We start from the raw sequence: 15,464 nt of genomic DNA on the forward strand, positions 1-15,464 counted from the left end.
CAAAAACAATAACATCTTAGCTATAATACATCATTTAAAACTGCCAAACCAGAAGTCTGCAAACAGAAATTACAGAAATTATACTAAGAATTCTGTTTTTCAAGCTATAATTAAACATTTGATCATCTGCAGTAGTTGGTGAGTCACATTCACTATGATTTTTTTTGTTGTTGTTGCTGGAAACAATATCACGAGAAACATGTATTATAGCTGTGAGTCTGGGCGCCTCTCCACAGATCAGACCTGTAACTTGGTCATGGTAACTGGATGATTTCATAACGAGAAAAACTTAGAATTTTGTGTGTAGGGGCTTTGACAGAAGTTTGCATGGAGATAGTTTAATGCCATACTGTGGTACATTCCAAGTTACAGCCAAACAATTTGTGATTTACTAATTGCATCCATTAAAATTTAGATTTTATTATTGTTATTATTATTATTATTGAATTATTTATTTATTTTATTTATTTATCCTTATTATTATTATTATTATTATTATTATTATTATTATTATTATTATTATTATTATTATTATTATTATTATTATTATTATTTTATTTATTTATTTATTTATTATTATTATTATTATTTTTTATTTTTTTTTTTTTTATGCGTGTTTAGTTAAGTCTGTCTTATTGTGGATGTGACAAATTATAAATAAAAAAATAATAATTTAAAAAAAAATTTGATTTGATTTTGCCGTCCTATTACAGGTTAAACATATTTTTGCATGCCAGAAAGGTTACACGGTGCACCTTTAAAGAATTCATATAACACTATTTTCTGATCTATGTTATAATGTTGTTTCCTCATCACAAACAGACCTGGAAACAAAACAAAACATAGACTACAGTCCCATGGATCATGACCAAAAGGGTTTAGGCTGAAGTAAAAAGTACTGATAATGCCAAACAATCCGTGTATCATTTGTTCATTTGTTTTTCAAAATAAAACTAAAAATAAGAAAACGAAAAAACAGATATTGTCTTTTTTGGTTTGTCTCCAAAACCAAAATGAAAAAACAGAGAACTATTAGTTTTTTCACTTTTCAATTCTTTATTTAAATGAATAATGGAAAAAATGGATAACAGCCGTTTCCCTTTCCCATGACTTAAACTGCAATGCTGGACTGAACCAGGACTAAAACACGTCCAAACCAGGTCTAAACCAGGTCTAAAGCGGTCTCAGTCCTAGTCTCAGTTCTGGTCTCAGTCCTAAACCAGGACTAAACCAGAACTAAACCAGGACTGGCCCAGACGTGTGCCCGTGTAGACTGTTGGGTGATCAGAAAACCGGGACCACCAGACTGGGACCAGACCAGGACTGACTGGGACCAGAGTGGGACCAGACCAGGACTGACTGGGACCAGAGTGGGACCAGACCAGGACTGACTGGGACCAGACTGGGACCAGACCAGGACTGACTGGGACCAGACTGGGACCAGACCAGGACTGACTGGGACCAGACAGGGACCAGACCAGGACTGACTGGGACCAGACTGGGACCAGACCAGGACTGACTGGGACCAGAGTGGGACCAGACCAGGACTGACTGGGACCAGAGTGGGACCAGACCAGGACTGACTGGGGACCAGACAGGGACCAGACCAGGACTGACTGGGACCAGACTGGGACCAGACCAGGACTGACTGGGACCAGAGTGGGACCAGACTGGGACCAGACCAGGACTGACTGGGACCAGACTGGGACCAGACCAGGACTGACTGCGACCAGAGTGGGACCAGACCAGGACTGACTGGGACCAGAGTGGGACCAGACCAGGACTGACTGGGACCAGACCAGGACTGACTGGGACCAGACTGGGACCAGACCAGGACTGACTGGGACCAGAGTGGGACCAGACCAGGACTGACTGGGACCAGAGTGGGACCAGACCAGGACTGACTGGGACCAGAGTGGGACTGAGATCGGGACTCAGACTGGGACTGAGACCAGGACTGAGACCTGGTTTAGTCCTGGTTTAGTCCTGGTTCAGTCCTGGTTCAGTCCGGGGGTTTAAGTCACGAAAACGGGATCATTATTCCTTTAAACACAAAATCAAAAAATGAAAAAAATAATTGTTATCCATTTTTTCATTTTGGTTTTGAAGACAAATAATGAAGAAAATAGTTGTGGGGTTTTTTTGTTGTTTTTTTTTTTTTTTTTTTCATTTTCTTATTTTTGGTTTTATATTGCAAAATGATTCCTAACCCTACTGAACAAAAACAGAATTCCAAGAAAAAAAGCAGCGTATGAACAGAAAAAATAAAATGCTGTGACCTTGTGGGACTGAAACAAAACACAACTCCAGGTTTGTTTTTGAGGAGGTAACAACATTATAACACGACTTAAAGGTTGTATGGAGGATTTTTTTTTTGTTTCAAACTGTCAGTGAAAGATTAAAATACCCTAACAGAGACGCAGCAGCTTTGTAATTATAATGACCAAAAAAAAAAAAAACGAAAATCTATCAACTGTGGACGTGTTGAGGCCAGATAAACATCAGCCAATAGAAAACGAGGCTCCCTCATTTTCTATTGGCTGTTAGACTGTCAATCAAACTCCCTAGTATAACTGACTCGTCGGCGTGCGGGGATTATGTGGTTTACGCAGCGGTTCTTAGAGGCTTTTTCGAACTGTCGCTTCCTCGCATTTCACACAAAGTTTGTCGCGACGGCGGACGAGAATCCACGACCGGTTCGCCGCAAAAGAAAGTCCGTTTTTGAGGTCGCTGAAAGAAGAAGAGAAGAGGAAAAGGAGCAAAGCCAAACTGAGGTGATTCTTGGAGATCTCGTCCAGGGATGGCGCGACCGAAGCAGACGAAGCGTCTAAAAACTGACGCGTCGGTCGCTGAATTACTTCTAGACAGGAAACTTCAACAGTTATTCTGAACGCGCACAAGGACTGTCGCTGTATTTCTCTTCCCTTAAAAAAATCCTCTATACAACCTTTAAAGCTCACAAGAGTCAATTTTGTGTAATTTAGAACTTTTAACACAACATAATCATGAGTGGTAGCTGCTCTCTCCTCGGGGTCATGTTTTGGCCCTGAGTTTCCATGGAGAATAGGAGTCTGGTTGTTATTGTGTCAGGCTGTGTGCTGCCTGCAGAGCTGTGGGCCGGGGCTGGTTCTGTCTCATGCTCTGGGAGTGTCATCTGACTGAAAACAAAACAGCCCAAGAGAAAAACCACTCAGATGACCCACTGCGGAGGAGAGACTTCACGGAGTTAACATGGCCGCCCCGGGGAAACGGTTAGGGTCTGGTTTATGTTTGAATTCGGCAAAAATGCAGTAGAGGTTCTATAGATAATAATTTATAAATGAAGAGAGAGATAGAAAGAGTTCATATTACACTGTTTTCTGAGCTGTGTAATAATGTTGTTAACTCAAGAAAACATGTTTTGTTTCTTTCACACACAGCGGTGTAGTGGGGATTTTTTTTCAAGTGGGGATACGTGATTCATGACGACATAAATCAGTAATATTTCATGTTTTGTTTTTTACTCAAAATTATGTGGAATCATGTTATTAACATTAACGCTGTTCAGAATCATCTACAGAACATAAAGCACAGAACCAGGACTGAACCAGGACTAAACCTGGTCTAAACCAGGACTAAACCTGGACTGAACTGGAACTAAACTAGGACTAAACCAAGACTAAACTGGGCCTAAACAAGGACTAAACCAGGATTGAACCAGGACTGAACCAGGACTAAACCAGGACTAAACCAGGACTGAACCAGGACTGAACCAGGACTGAACTAGAACTAAACTAGGACTAAACCAAGACTAAACTGGGCCTAAACAAGGACTAAACCAGGATTGAACCAGGACTGAACCAGGACTAAACCAGGACTAAACCAGGACTGAACCAGGACTGAACCAGGACTGAACCTGGACTAAACCAGGACTGAACCAGGACTGAACCAGGACTAAACCAGGTCTAAACCAGGACTGAACCAGGACTACACCAGGACTAAACTAGAACTGAACCAGGACTGAACCAGGACTGAACCAGGACTGAACCTGGACTGAACCTGGACTAAACCAGGACTAAACCAGGACTGAACCAGGACTTAAACCAGGACTTAAAGGACCAGGACTGAAACCAGTCTAAACCAGAACTAACCAGGACTGAACCAGGACTGAACCAGGACTAAACCAGGACTAAACCAGGACTGAACCAGGACTGAACCAGGACTAAACCGGGTCTAAACCAGGACTGAACCAGGACTAAACCATGTCTAAACCAAGTCTAAACCAGGATTGAACCATGAATAAACCAGGACTACACCAGGACTAAACCAGGACTACACCACGACTACACCAAGACTAAACCAGGACTTAACCAAGTCTTAAGCAGGCCTAAACCTGGACTAATCTTGGACTTGAGAGAGAGAGAACCCCGAGCAAAGTCCACAAAGCGCGATTGGGAGACGGCTGCTCTTAGCTCTGTGGGACGCGGAGCCCTGCACCGCTCCTTTCACCTGTGGTCACTCAACAGTCTACAGACTCGTCCCGACACTCAGTCCTGGTTTAGTCCTGGTTCGGTCCTGGTTCAGTCCCGGTTCAGTTCTGGTCCCTCATGTCTCAGGTCATTATAGGACAGTACTGCAGATTTCATGAGCCTATCAGTTTGTTTTCACCATTGCCAATAGCTCCAGTTTGACATTGAACTTGAAGCTATTTTATATTTGTTATTTTTTTATATCTCACATTAACCTTCATTAGAATCATTTGGATCATTTCAGCCCTGAAATTCCCAATCTCTACTGGACAAAAGATGAAAAGGAGCTGTTGACTTGAAAATGACTGTTACATGACATCACCAGGTGGAACAGAGCATTGTGAGGTTTGGAGATGTAGACAGACTAATAATAAAGGATTACTCAGACATGTGTGAATGAAAAAAAAACACAACTCCAAGTCTGTTTTTGATGAGGTAACAACATTACAACATGGTTTAAAGCTCAAAAAGTCGTGATAGGATCGTTAATAATTTGACCAGCATTTTGGTAGACTTGATGTTTGATGTTTGTTTGATGTTTTTTTTTTTTTTTTTAGGTAGGTTACCGCAGTGTACTAGTCTGTGTTTTTCCAACTTGACAAATGGAACACAGAAACTCAGAGAACACGTTACTCCAAAGTCCAGTCTCCGAGCATAAATAACTTTATAAGAAACTTTAAAATGCTCAAAGCCTTTTCATGAGTTTCACAATGAGAACCAACGTTAAAGGTGCATTGTGTAACTTTTCTGGTGGAGGGCGTGTCACCTGCTTCTCTCCACAAAGACGTTTGTTGACACCACAGGGCAAAGTTACATGTCAGATCTGTGGAGAGGCAAGTCCACGCAAGAATCCAAGTTTTAAGGTCCATAAAAACCCAAGTTATCGAGTAAATACAAGCTGGATACATTTAATGCCACACTGGGACATTCCAAACTGAACAATAACATCTCCATGGAAACAAGCAGGTAGCAGATCCTCCACCAGAAAAGTTTCACAGTGCTCCTAGAATGGAAAAGTTCTCAAAAGCTGAAATCCATGTATATCTAGTCACTTATTTTCAGTTTTGGGAGTAAAGTGTTTTAAAAGTTACGAATTATTGTAATGCATGTCTTTTTGCTGTAACGCCGTAATGTTCAGCATTGGCAGGGTCACAATGCTTTTTTAACCTGGACTGAAGTGGTGGGTTTTTCGTTTTTCTTCATACAAACTCGTTAAAATCACTGCGATGTCAACAGCGGTGAAACGCCGGAGCTGCGCCCGTGTAGACCGTCGGGTGACTGCGAGTGAAAGGACCGACGCAGAACGCCGCACTCCACGTGACTAACCACAGCTGACGCTCGGGGTTCTCTCAGGAGCGGTTTTAGATTCCAAGTTCTAGTCCAAGATTAGTTCTGGTTTAGTTCTGGTTCAGTCCTGGTTTAGACCTGGTGTAGTCCTGGTTCAGTCCTGGTTTAGTCCTGGTTTAGTTCTGGTTTAGTCCTGGTTCAGTCCTGGTTTAGTTCTGGTTCAGTTCTGGTTTAGTACTGGTTTAGTCCTGGTGTAGTCCTGGTTCAGTCCTGGTTTAGACCTGGTTTAGTTCTGGTTCAGTCCTGGTTTAGTCCTGGTTTAGTCCTGGTTTAGTTCTGGTTTAGTCCTGGTTCAGTTCTGGTTCAGTCCTGGTTCAGCTCTGATTTAGTCCTGGTTTAGACCTGGTTCAGTTCTGGTTTAGTCCTGATTCAGTTCTGGTTCCTTCCTGGTTTAGACCTGGTTTAGTCCTGGTTCAGTCCTCGGTTCAATCCTGGTTCAGCTCTGGTTCAGTCCTAGTTTAGTCCTGGGATAGACCTGTTTTAGACCTGGTTTAGTCCTGGTTTAGACCTGTTTCAGTCCTGGTTCAGCTCTGGTTTAGTCCTGGTTCAATTCATATACGGCGCAAAAGTTCAGCATCTTCGCAGTTATTTTGGTGAGAGTAACTTAAAAGTGCTTCAATAGTCGTGTAATATTTTAAATTTTAAACACAGTAATATTATAACGTAACAAATTACTTTGAAATGACAGTAACACGTCATAAATAACACATTACAGTTTAAAGTCACTCGCCCAACAGTGATTATTTTCTATTTCTCCACAGGTTCCAGAGAAGCGTAATCCTGCTGTCACCGTTGGCGACGCACCCGTTAGTTGGCAAGCCCTGAAGCGAAGTTGGAGACTAAACCGGGTCTTAGCACTTCCAGGTTCAAGTCCGAGTACCAAGAACCAACCCAGGACTAACTTAGATCCCCCTGCATCCAAAACCTTCACCCAAACCTCCAACGTACCACAAGACAAGCCAGAACTTCTTCACAGGACGACTTTTGCAGACCCTTCGAGAGACAGTGTAACATTTAAAACACCACTGCAGAGAACTTCAAGTGTCCAACCCCTCAAAGCTTCGCACATCGACACAGCTTCTACCACGAAAACCGTAATTCCGGAAAACAAAGCCGGGTTTTCTTCCATCACAATCTCCTCGAGGAAGGTTTGCCGATCTTCCAGCCTTCCTCCGACTCCTTCCGCGAACCAAGAATCTATGGACTCTCGACGAATTATGGTGCAACGGAAAGCAACTATAGTGAAAGTGACCGAGCAAAGGGTGACGACTAGTCCGATTCACAGCGTAAAACCAGGTCTAAATCAAACGGCAAGTCAGAATCTGGATACGGTGGTCCACAGGAGAAAAGCTACAATCATCAAAGTGACGGAACATAGAGAAACTTATACTCCTAACGATTCTAGTCGGACCAAGGAGCACAGACATAGTTACACCGAAGGATTGTACAATGAAAACCGCACCTGGACGCAAGAAAATCACACAATCCCAAGTTCAAACCCCGTAGATTCAAAACCGATTCACAAATCTACGTTGAATCTTATGATAATGCCTCCACCCGCAACAGTCGCCCCAACAGCAAATTCGGAAATCACAAATGTAACGCCAAAAAGACCCCAAAGACCGTCGAGTTGCTACGGAAATGTTTTTGGGAATTCTGAGGGAGCTGATGATAAAAAAGTGCAGCCGCTCACCAGGAAATTGAGTTTTGATTCTTCGCAGAGAAATGGTTTTGGGAATCTTGCAAAGGCGAACGGGGTGAAAACGTCAGGACAATCGAAAAACACAGATGGAGAGATGGTGGTGCCTCCTCTGACGCTCATCAAGGCTCCTGGTAAGTCTTTTATAAATGATTCACGTGTGTTTTTTTTTGCAAATTTCCTTGAATTATTGGATTAATATTACAAATTTTTATTCATTGTGTAATAATAGCATTAAAATTGAGCAGTTTTTGCCACTAAAAAGAACAACAGTGGGCAGAATCGTGTTATATTATATCTCTCACCTCATTGTTTCCACAGTATGGCAAAAAAAATAAAAATCACACATTCTGACTGTGAGTAAGCTCGCCTCTCCACAGATCTAACCTGCAGCGTTTTAAGTTTAAAAGGCCCATATTACACCATTTTCTGATCTATGTTATAATGTTTCCTCATCAAAAACAGAGTTGTGTTTTGTTTCATTCACACGTTTACTATTAATATTTAGGCTGAGTTCTTTTCTCAAACAGAAAACACCCTGTTCCACCTTGTGATGTCATGTGGCAATCATAGACCGTATATATGAATTAATGTTGTCATCTCTGTCGTCTCTGTACCTGCTGCTGTGAGTCTCGTCATTTTGGTCTTAAAATGTTTGTATTAACTCGCTCTACATGATTCTGAATTTTTCATTTCGCTATTTGTTCCAAAATCAAGATATGAATATAAATAACGGACCAATCAGATGCCTTCATCCCCTGAGATCCCTCCCACTAGCGTTACAACAGGTTTGATTGACAGCTAGTGCTTTTCATTGCTAAGTAATTTAAATTAATTAGATATTATTTACACTATTTAAAGTTTTGATAAAAACATTTAACAACCTCAATCATGATGGTCAATGGTCACATCTTTCTGTAGCGCTTTTCCAGCTTCACAACAAGGAATCACTCACCCATTCACACACCAGACACTGTGGGCAAGGTGGGTTAAGTGTCTTGCCCAAGGACACAACGACAGCATTCATCTGTGGGAGCTGGAATCACACCAAGTCAGTGGATCTGACCGCTCAGCCTGTGATGTTTATGTCGAGAGCAGGATTTGAACCACCAACCTTCAGATCAGTGGGCGAATGCTCTACCAACTGAGCTACTGCCGCCCCAGGTTCAGTGATTCACTCTTGTGGTTGCTGTGGGAAATATTATGTGTTGGTCATGCTAATTCACCTAATATTATGGACTTTGGAATGACAACAGGGTGGAAAACACGTATGACTATCTATAGGTCTATATAACATGTTTTTTCTGTACTTTGAGTGCCATAAAGAACATGTTTTTCATGTGCCATAAAGAACATGTTTTTCTGGACTTTGAGATGCCACGAAGCAGAAAAACTGACATATGTGGACCCCGTGGCATGTTCCCACCCATGATAAGGTGTACTGGGTCAGCAGTATTGTTCATTTTCTTGCTGTATATGCTAAATCAACAAGTTAATGTTTTGTCAAGATGTAGTATAAAGCTACCCCTGATTTTGAGTTGGTCAGAGGCGTCGTTCCGGGGTGGCAGTTGTACTTGGTAATCAACTTGAATCTCTCTCAATGGAAATGCTGAAATAAAGTGGCCTGTTCTCTCGGATTCTCCATCTCCTGTGCTTCTTTTTAGGACACGCATTGAACCTTCCGAAAAAACCCACATTGCTATGATACTTGCAGTCGGATTTCCAAACATGGAGCCTGGGTCCAGATTCACTCCTATAACCGTTAGGATCGGGAGCTTCATTTGATGGGAGTTGACCACTGTGGGTGACGTCACACTCGCTTAGTCCACTTTTTTAAACAGTCTGTGGTGGCAATACAGGAAGTGCTCCACTATGTTTTTCAACTCTGTACACTTTCTCTAGCAATCACCAGTTTCAACTGAACTAAAAGTTAAAGGCCGTTAGCTTGAAAACTAGAGCCTCATGACCTCACAAGGTGGAACAGAGCATTTTGACCTTTGGAAATGTCGAGCCTGTTTACATGAGAACGCTTGTGGGTAAAAACGACAACATATTTTATTGGAAGTGCATTTCGTTTAAACGCTGACAGTGTTTTTGGGGCTTAAAAACACAAAAATCTGAAACCACCCTCCAGAGTGGAAAAGTTGAACACGCTCCTCCGTAGTGTTTCCGTCTACACTGCCCAAGACGCAAAACTCTGGTCAGATCTGCTCACGCCGCGTACACGTTTACGTCACATACATCACCACCTAGAGTCACCACCGAGCCGTCTGGCATGCATACACAATCAAATTCCACACACTTTTGCGTCACCATATTCACGCAGAATAATTCCTTCCGAAAACACTTGTCTAAAAGTGGAATAAAAAGTGAAGATGCAACGCCACTTTTGCGTCTTCTGTTCAGACCCTAATCGTATAAACGTAGCCATAGACAGACTTATAATTAAAGGTTGTATGGAGGATTTTTTGTTTTTGTTTGAAATTGTCATTGAAAGTTTAAAATACCATTACAGAGATGCAGCAGCCTTTTAGAAAAAAAAAAAAAGAAAGAATGAAAATCTATCAGTAGTGGACGTAGTGAGGCCAGATAAACATCAGCCAATAGAAAACGAGGCTCCCTCTTTTTCTATTGGCTGTTAGGTTGTCAGTCAAACTCCCTACATTTTTAGTGTAACTGACTCGCCGGCGCTCGGGGATTATGTGGTTTATGCGGCGGTTCTTTGAGGCTTTTTCAAACTGTAGCTTCCTCGCAATTCGCACAAAGTTTGTCGCGACGGCGGACGAGAATCCACGACCGGTTCGCCGCAAAAGAAAGTCCGAAGGGTCTAAAAAGTGACGCGTCGGTCGCTAAAATATTTCTAGGCAGGTCACTTCAACAGTAATTCTGAACACGCACTGGATGTAAACAAATGTGATTTCTAGAGTAAAGAGGCGGGAAGAGGAGATGTTTCTACTGAGGAAACATGCACAACATTTGAAAAAGGACGGTCGCTGTATTTCGCTTCCCTTAAAAAATCCTCTATACAACCTTTAAGTGTTACTCAAACATGTGTGAATGAAGCAAAACACAACTTCAGGTATGTCTGTGAAGAGGTAACATCATCAAAACATGACTTAAAACTCACAAGAATCCATTCTGTGTAATATAGGACCTTTAATGCCATGCTGTGGGACATTCCAGACGAGGCAGTGACACGTTCTGTCTGCGTTATTGCCTGAAAAGTGACATAGTGCATCTTTAATCAAAGCTGTCGAGATATTTTTCAGTCCCGTCTGAACTGGGTCACGTCCTACATAGATTTTGTTTCTGTGCATTAGTCAGTAGCATCCTTGTCACTACTTTTGAGAGGTTGTCTAAATATATTCTTGTTTTTGTTTATCTCTTCCCTTTGTGGACGTATTATGCATCTGTTATTTTCCTGACCTCATCCTCCTGACACTGTCTCTGCTTTGATGTGCTATGGGAGACATCACAAGACTGCGCTGAGAGTCTGTCTCTTAGTAACTGACACAAGGATCCTTTTTCTGTCGCACCCCATTCACTCATAGACATTTTGTTCGTCTCCCACTTGACATGTATAATGAAAAGACAGACGATTTTCAGCTAATATTGGACTTTATAGGTCTTATATTACGCAAAATGGACTCTTGTGAGCTTTGAGTTGTGTTGGAAAGGTGTTACCTCCTCAAAAACACACCTGGAGTTGTGATTTGTTTCATTCACACGTTTTTGAGTAATACTGCGTTATTAGTTGTTTTTTTTTTACATCTCCAAAGCTCAAAGTAGAGCCCTGCCAGGACTGAACCAGGACTAAAACAGGACTAAACCAGGACTGAACCAGGACTAAAACAGGACTAAACCAGGACTGAACTAGGACTAAAACAGGACTTAACCAGGACTGAACCAGGATTAAAACAGGACTAAACCAGGACTGAACTAGGACTAAAACAGGACTAAACCAGGACTGAACTAGGACTAAAACAGGACTAAACCAGGACTGAACCAGGACTAAAACAGGACTAAACCAGGACTGAACTAGGACTAAAACAGGACTTAACCAGGACTGAACCAGGACTAAAACAGGACTAAACCAGGACTAAAACAGGACTAACCAGGACTGAACTAGGACTAAAACAGGACTTAACCAGGACTGAACCAGGACTAAAACAGGACTAAACCAGGACTGAACTAGGACTAAAACAGGACTAAACCAGGACTGAACTAAGACTAAAACAGGACTAAACCAGGACTGAACTAGGACTAAAACAGGACTAAACCAGGACTGAACCAGGACTAAAACAGGACTAAACCAGGACTGAACTAGGACTAAAACAGGACTTAACCAGGACTGAACTAGGACTAAAACAGGACTTAACCAGGACTGAACCAGGACTAAAACAGGACTAAACCAGGACTTGAACTAGGACTAAAACAGGACTTAACCAGGACTGAACCAGGACTAAAACAGGACTAAACCAGGACTGAACTAGGACTAAAACAGGACTAAACCAGGACTGAAACTAGGACTAAAACAGGACTAAACAGGACTGAACCAGGACTAAAAGGACTAAACCAGGACTGAACTAGGACTAAAACAGGACTAAACCAGGACTGAACCAGGACTAAAACAGGACTAAACCAGGACTGAACTAGGACTAAACCAGGACTGAACCAGGACTAAAACAGGACTTAACCAGGACTGAACAGGTCTAAACCAGGTCTCAATCCTGGTCTCAGTCCCAGTCTGAGTCCCGGTTTCAGTCCCAGTCTGGTTCCAGTCTCAGTCCTGGTCTGGTCCCAGTCTGGTGGTCCCGGTTTCCTGATCACCCGACGCCTACGGGCATATCTCTGGGCCAGTCCTGACACTCCTGATTCATTCCTGGTTTAGTTCTGGTTTAATCCTGGTTTAGTCCTGGTTTAGGACTGAGACCGGGACCCGACCAGGACCAGGACCAGGTCTGGGACTGAGACTAGGACGGGAGCGGGTGGGTGGGATAATAAACCACAGTCCCGCAAACTAAATATGAGTGTAAAGTAAAATATACAAATGATTAATGTTAATGCCTGTCATACATCATCTGTACTGGATATTTTATTTTGCATTAATTAAAACATTTTAAGAAGTTTAAATTTGATACACAGGAAGGACGAAAAAGGAAAACTTTGACTGCCTAAAACATCCCGAGTTTGCAGCGAAGATTTTGTATGTGGAGCGCCATCAAAGCGAGATCCCATTTGTTAAGCGAGAGGTGCCAGAAGACAAACAGACTGAGCTCACACTTTCTTGTTCTTGTGACTTTACAGCAACATCACGTCTTGGTCACTTTGCAGTGGAAGGTGTTTCTTGGCGAACAGCTGGTGCTTTTCACTTTCATAACCAAGGCTGAGTGAGGGATCGGGATTTTGCTTTGATGACCCTCCATATACAAAATGTTCGCTGCAAACTCAGGATGATTTCTTAGGAAGCCAAAGGTTTCCTTTTTCGTCTTTCCTGTGGATCAACACTGCCCATCACCTTCGCCTTTCACTATTTTTCAATTCCATTGTGAAGGGAAACAGTTTAAATGGAGATTTGCAGTCACACACATCTGATTCCCTTTTGCATTTATGGAGATCGCAAACAAATTTCTCGAGACGTTTTCCGCTGTTAGGATCCAACAACCACACAATTACGATGTCCAAATCCCAAAACTAATATCAGAACCAGAAACAAAAGCGATATGTCTCAAAAGACTTGAAAAGATCGACTTTGTCAATAGAAGCATCCTACTGGGAAATCAAACATGGAGGTTTGATGCTCTCTTTTTCGGAAAATCCTTCCCAGTATGTATTGCGCGATGACCAGAAGTCCGAGATTCTTGATGCATCTATATTGTGAAACCATCCAGCCAAAACAATAATATCTCCATGGAAACAGGTTTGTGGTGCAACCCCTACTAGAAAAGTTACACTGTGCACCTATAAATCTTAACTTTACTACATTTACTTATCCCCATCTTCCATTTGGTCGCATAAGCTTCTGATATTTGCCATAAACAAATCATCATATTGTTAAAAACCTTTCTAGACATAACGAGGTCGTACAGTTACTTTGCTGTTTATACATATTACAGATTTGATGGTAAAATGTTTAAATACTTAACCACATAAGACCAGACTTTAAAATAGCCATCAGTGCATGAGGATCCTGTGTGTAATTTGCATTCAAACAGTGAGCGGAGACCTTTATCAGTCTGCTCCATATTTGATTTCCTCTACACTAGTTTTTATGTGTGAAATTATTCATTATTCTTTAATCTAATTCATTAAGAGTTTCATCAATTAATTACAGAGGCCCAGGGCTCCATCAGTTATTCAGCTTTGATACGGTCCACTCATCGCTGTGAGAGGTGTAACAGGTCATAGAGTACAGCAGGAGAAAGATTGGTTTTTAATGAGGCTGTGGACAATAAAAAAGTACATGCATTAAAGGCGCTGTAACCAATTTGTACTGTCTGGAAACAACACTCTGCATTGGTCCAAAGTTGCTCCTCACTTACCTGATGCATTATTCACCATGACCAGTTTGTAAGTGATTTTCACAACTGTCAGAGACCAGAGTGGGTAAAGCAACACGAACTAGCAAGCTAAACAAGCACCTCCTGATTAAAGGGCAATGAATCAGCACTCAAATAGGCTACGTCCACACGACAACACTCCTTGATTTTTTTTTTTTGTGGGTTGAAAAAAAATCGCGTCCACACATGTTTTGGATCAATAAATATTCACATCCAGACAACAATGGAGCACTGAGTGAACGGTATAAACGGTATAATACATCTGCCACACCTGTATGTGGCGCTGTTAACAATGATAATAATGTTTAATAATGCATATCTCATCACATTTTTTTTTTTTACTTTTAAGGTAATTTAACCTATTTTAGATGTACTTTATCCCAGAAGTAGAACCATTTTGTTTTGCAAAAGTTAAACATAAGTTTTCGTTTTTAGTCATAAGATTTGGATGAGAATTATTAGAATAACTTGGTCTCAAAACGCAACAGTTCCCCGTGCGTAATCTTTGTTATTGATCTGTGTGGGTAATCTGTGTGGTGCCTGTTGCTGGGCGACAGGAGCGGCTCCGTAGGCTACACCTGTCACATTTCGTCAATGGTCTTGTGGTCCGCGGAGGCTAGTTCAAGGGCTGCAGGTTTCGCTGCATCGGAGGACCCTGGCGATGACGGGGGCATGATGTCATCGTTTTCCAAAAGCTGCGGTTTGCTCGTCCACACGACAACACAACGCCGGTGTTCTCAGATTTCTCCACTCTGGAACCTGTTCTCAAAAAACACTGTTTGCTCCCACCCAAAACACCGGCTCTGTGTGGACGAAAGGCCAGAACGAATACAAATTTCATCATTTTGACCAAAAAACTAAGCCCTAAGACACATTTTCTCACAAATACATGCAGCAGATTACATTTCAAACCTGAGAAGAGAGAACAGACACACTGGGTACTGATACAACTACTTGCCTCAACACTGAAGGATGGATCAGATGCAGCATTGCCCATTGAGAACAAATCTTTTTTATAATAGTACCGACACTGTGCAGCTGATGTCATCCACATTCTCAGTGGATGTGAAACTGTTGGCACTGCTCTGTCTGAAGCTCTGTTACACAAGTTAGACTTAAACATGAGCAGTGCAGTGTTTTTATTACAGTGGTTCCTCTTTTATTGCGGGGGTTACGTTCTAAAAATAACCCGCAATAGGCGAGATCCGCAAAGTAGTCTGCTTTATTTTTTACAATTATTCTATCTGTTTTAAGGCTGTAAACCCCTCACCACACACTGTATACACTTTTCTCAGACAGGACAGTTACAAGCCTTTTTTCATCCTTCTTAAAACTTATTGCTGTCGTCCT

At 41.9% G+C, this 15,464-nt stretch overlaps 1 protein-coding gene across 1 annotated transcript in view; it reads left to right on the plus strand.

Moving 5' to 3' along the window:
- Window positions 1-15,464, plus strand: part of cunh10orf90 (chromosome unknown C10orf90 homolog) — a 55,656-nt gene that overhangs the window by 19,331 nt on the left and 20,861 nt on the right. The window contains exon 4 of the mRNA XM_055149920.1: window positions 6,617-7,688. Coding sequence (XP_055005895.1) covers window positions 6,617-7,688 — 1,072 coding nt within the window. The remainder of the gene's footprint in view (window positions 1-6,616; window positions 7,689-15,464) is intronic.

The sequence above is a fragment of the Boleophthalmus pectinirostris genome, unplaced genomic scaffold (genome assembly GCF_026225935.1).
Source record: "Boleophthalmus pectinirostris isolate CB_2022bp ecotype Guang Dong unplaced genomic scaffold, ASM2622593v1 HiC_scaffold_14, whole genome shotgun sequence".
NCBI classification, from domain to species: domain Eukaryota; kingdom Metazoa; phylum Chordata; class Actinopteri; order Gobiiformes; family Gobiidae; genus Boleophthalmus; species Boleophthalmus pectinirostris.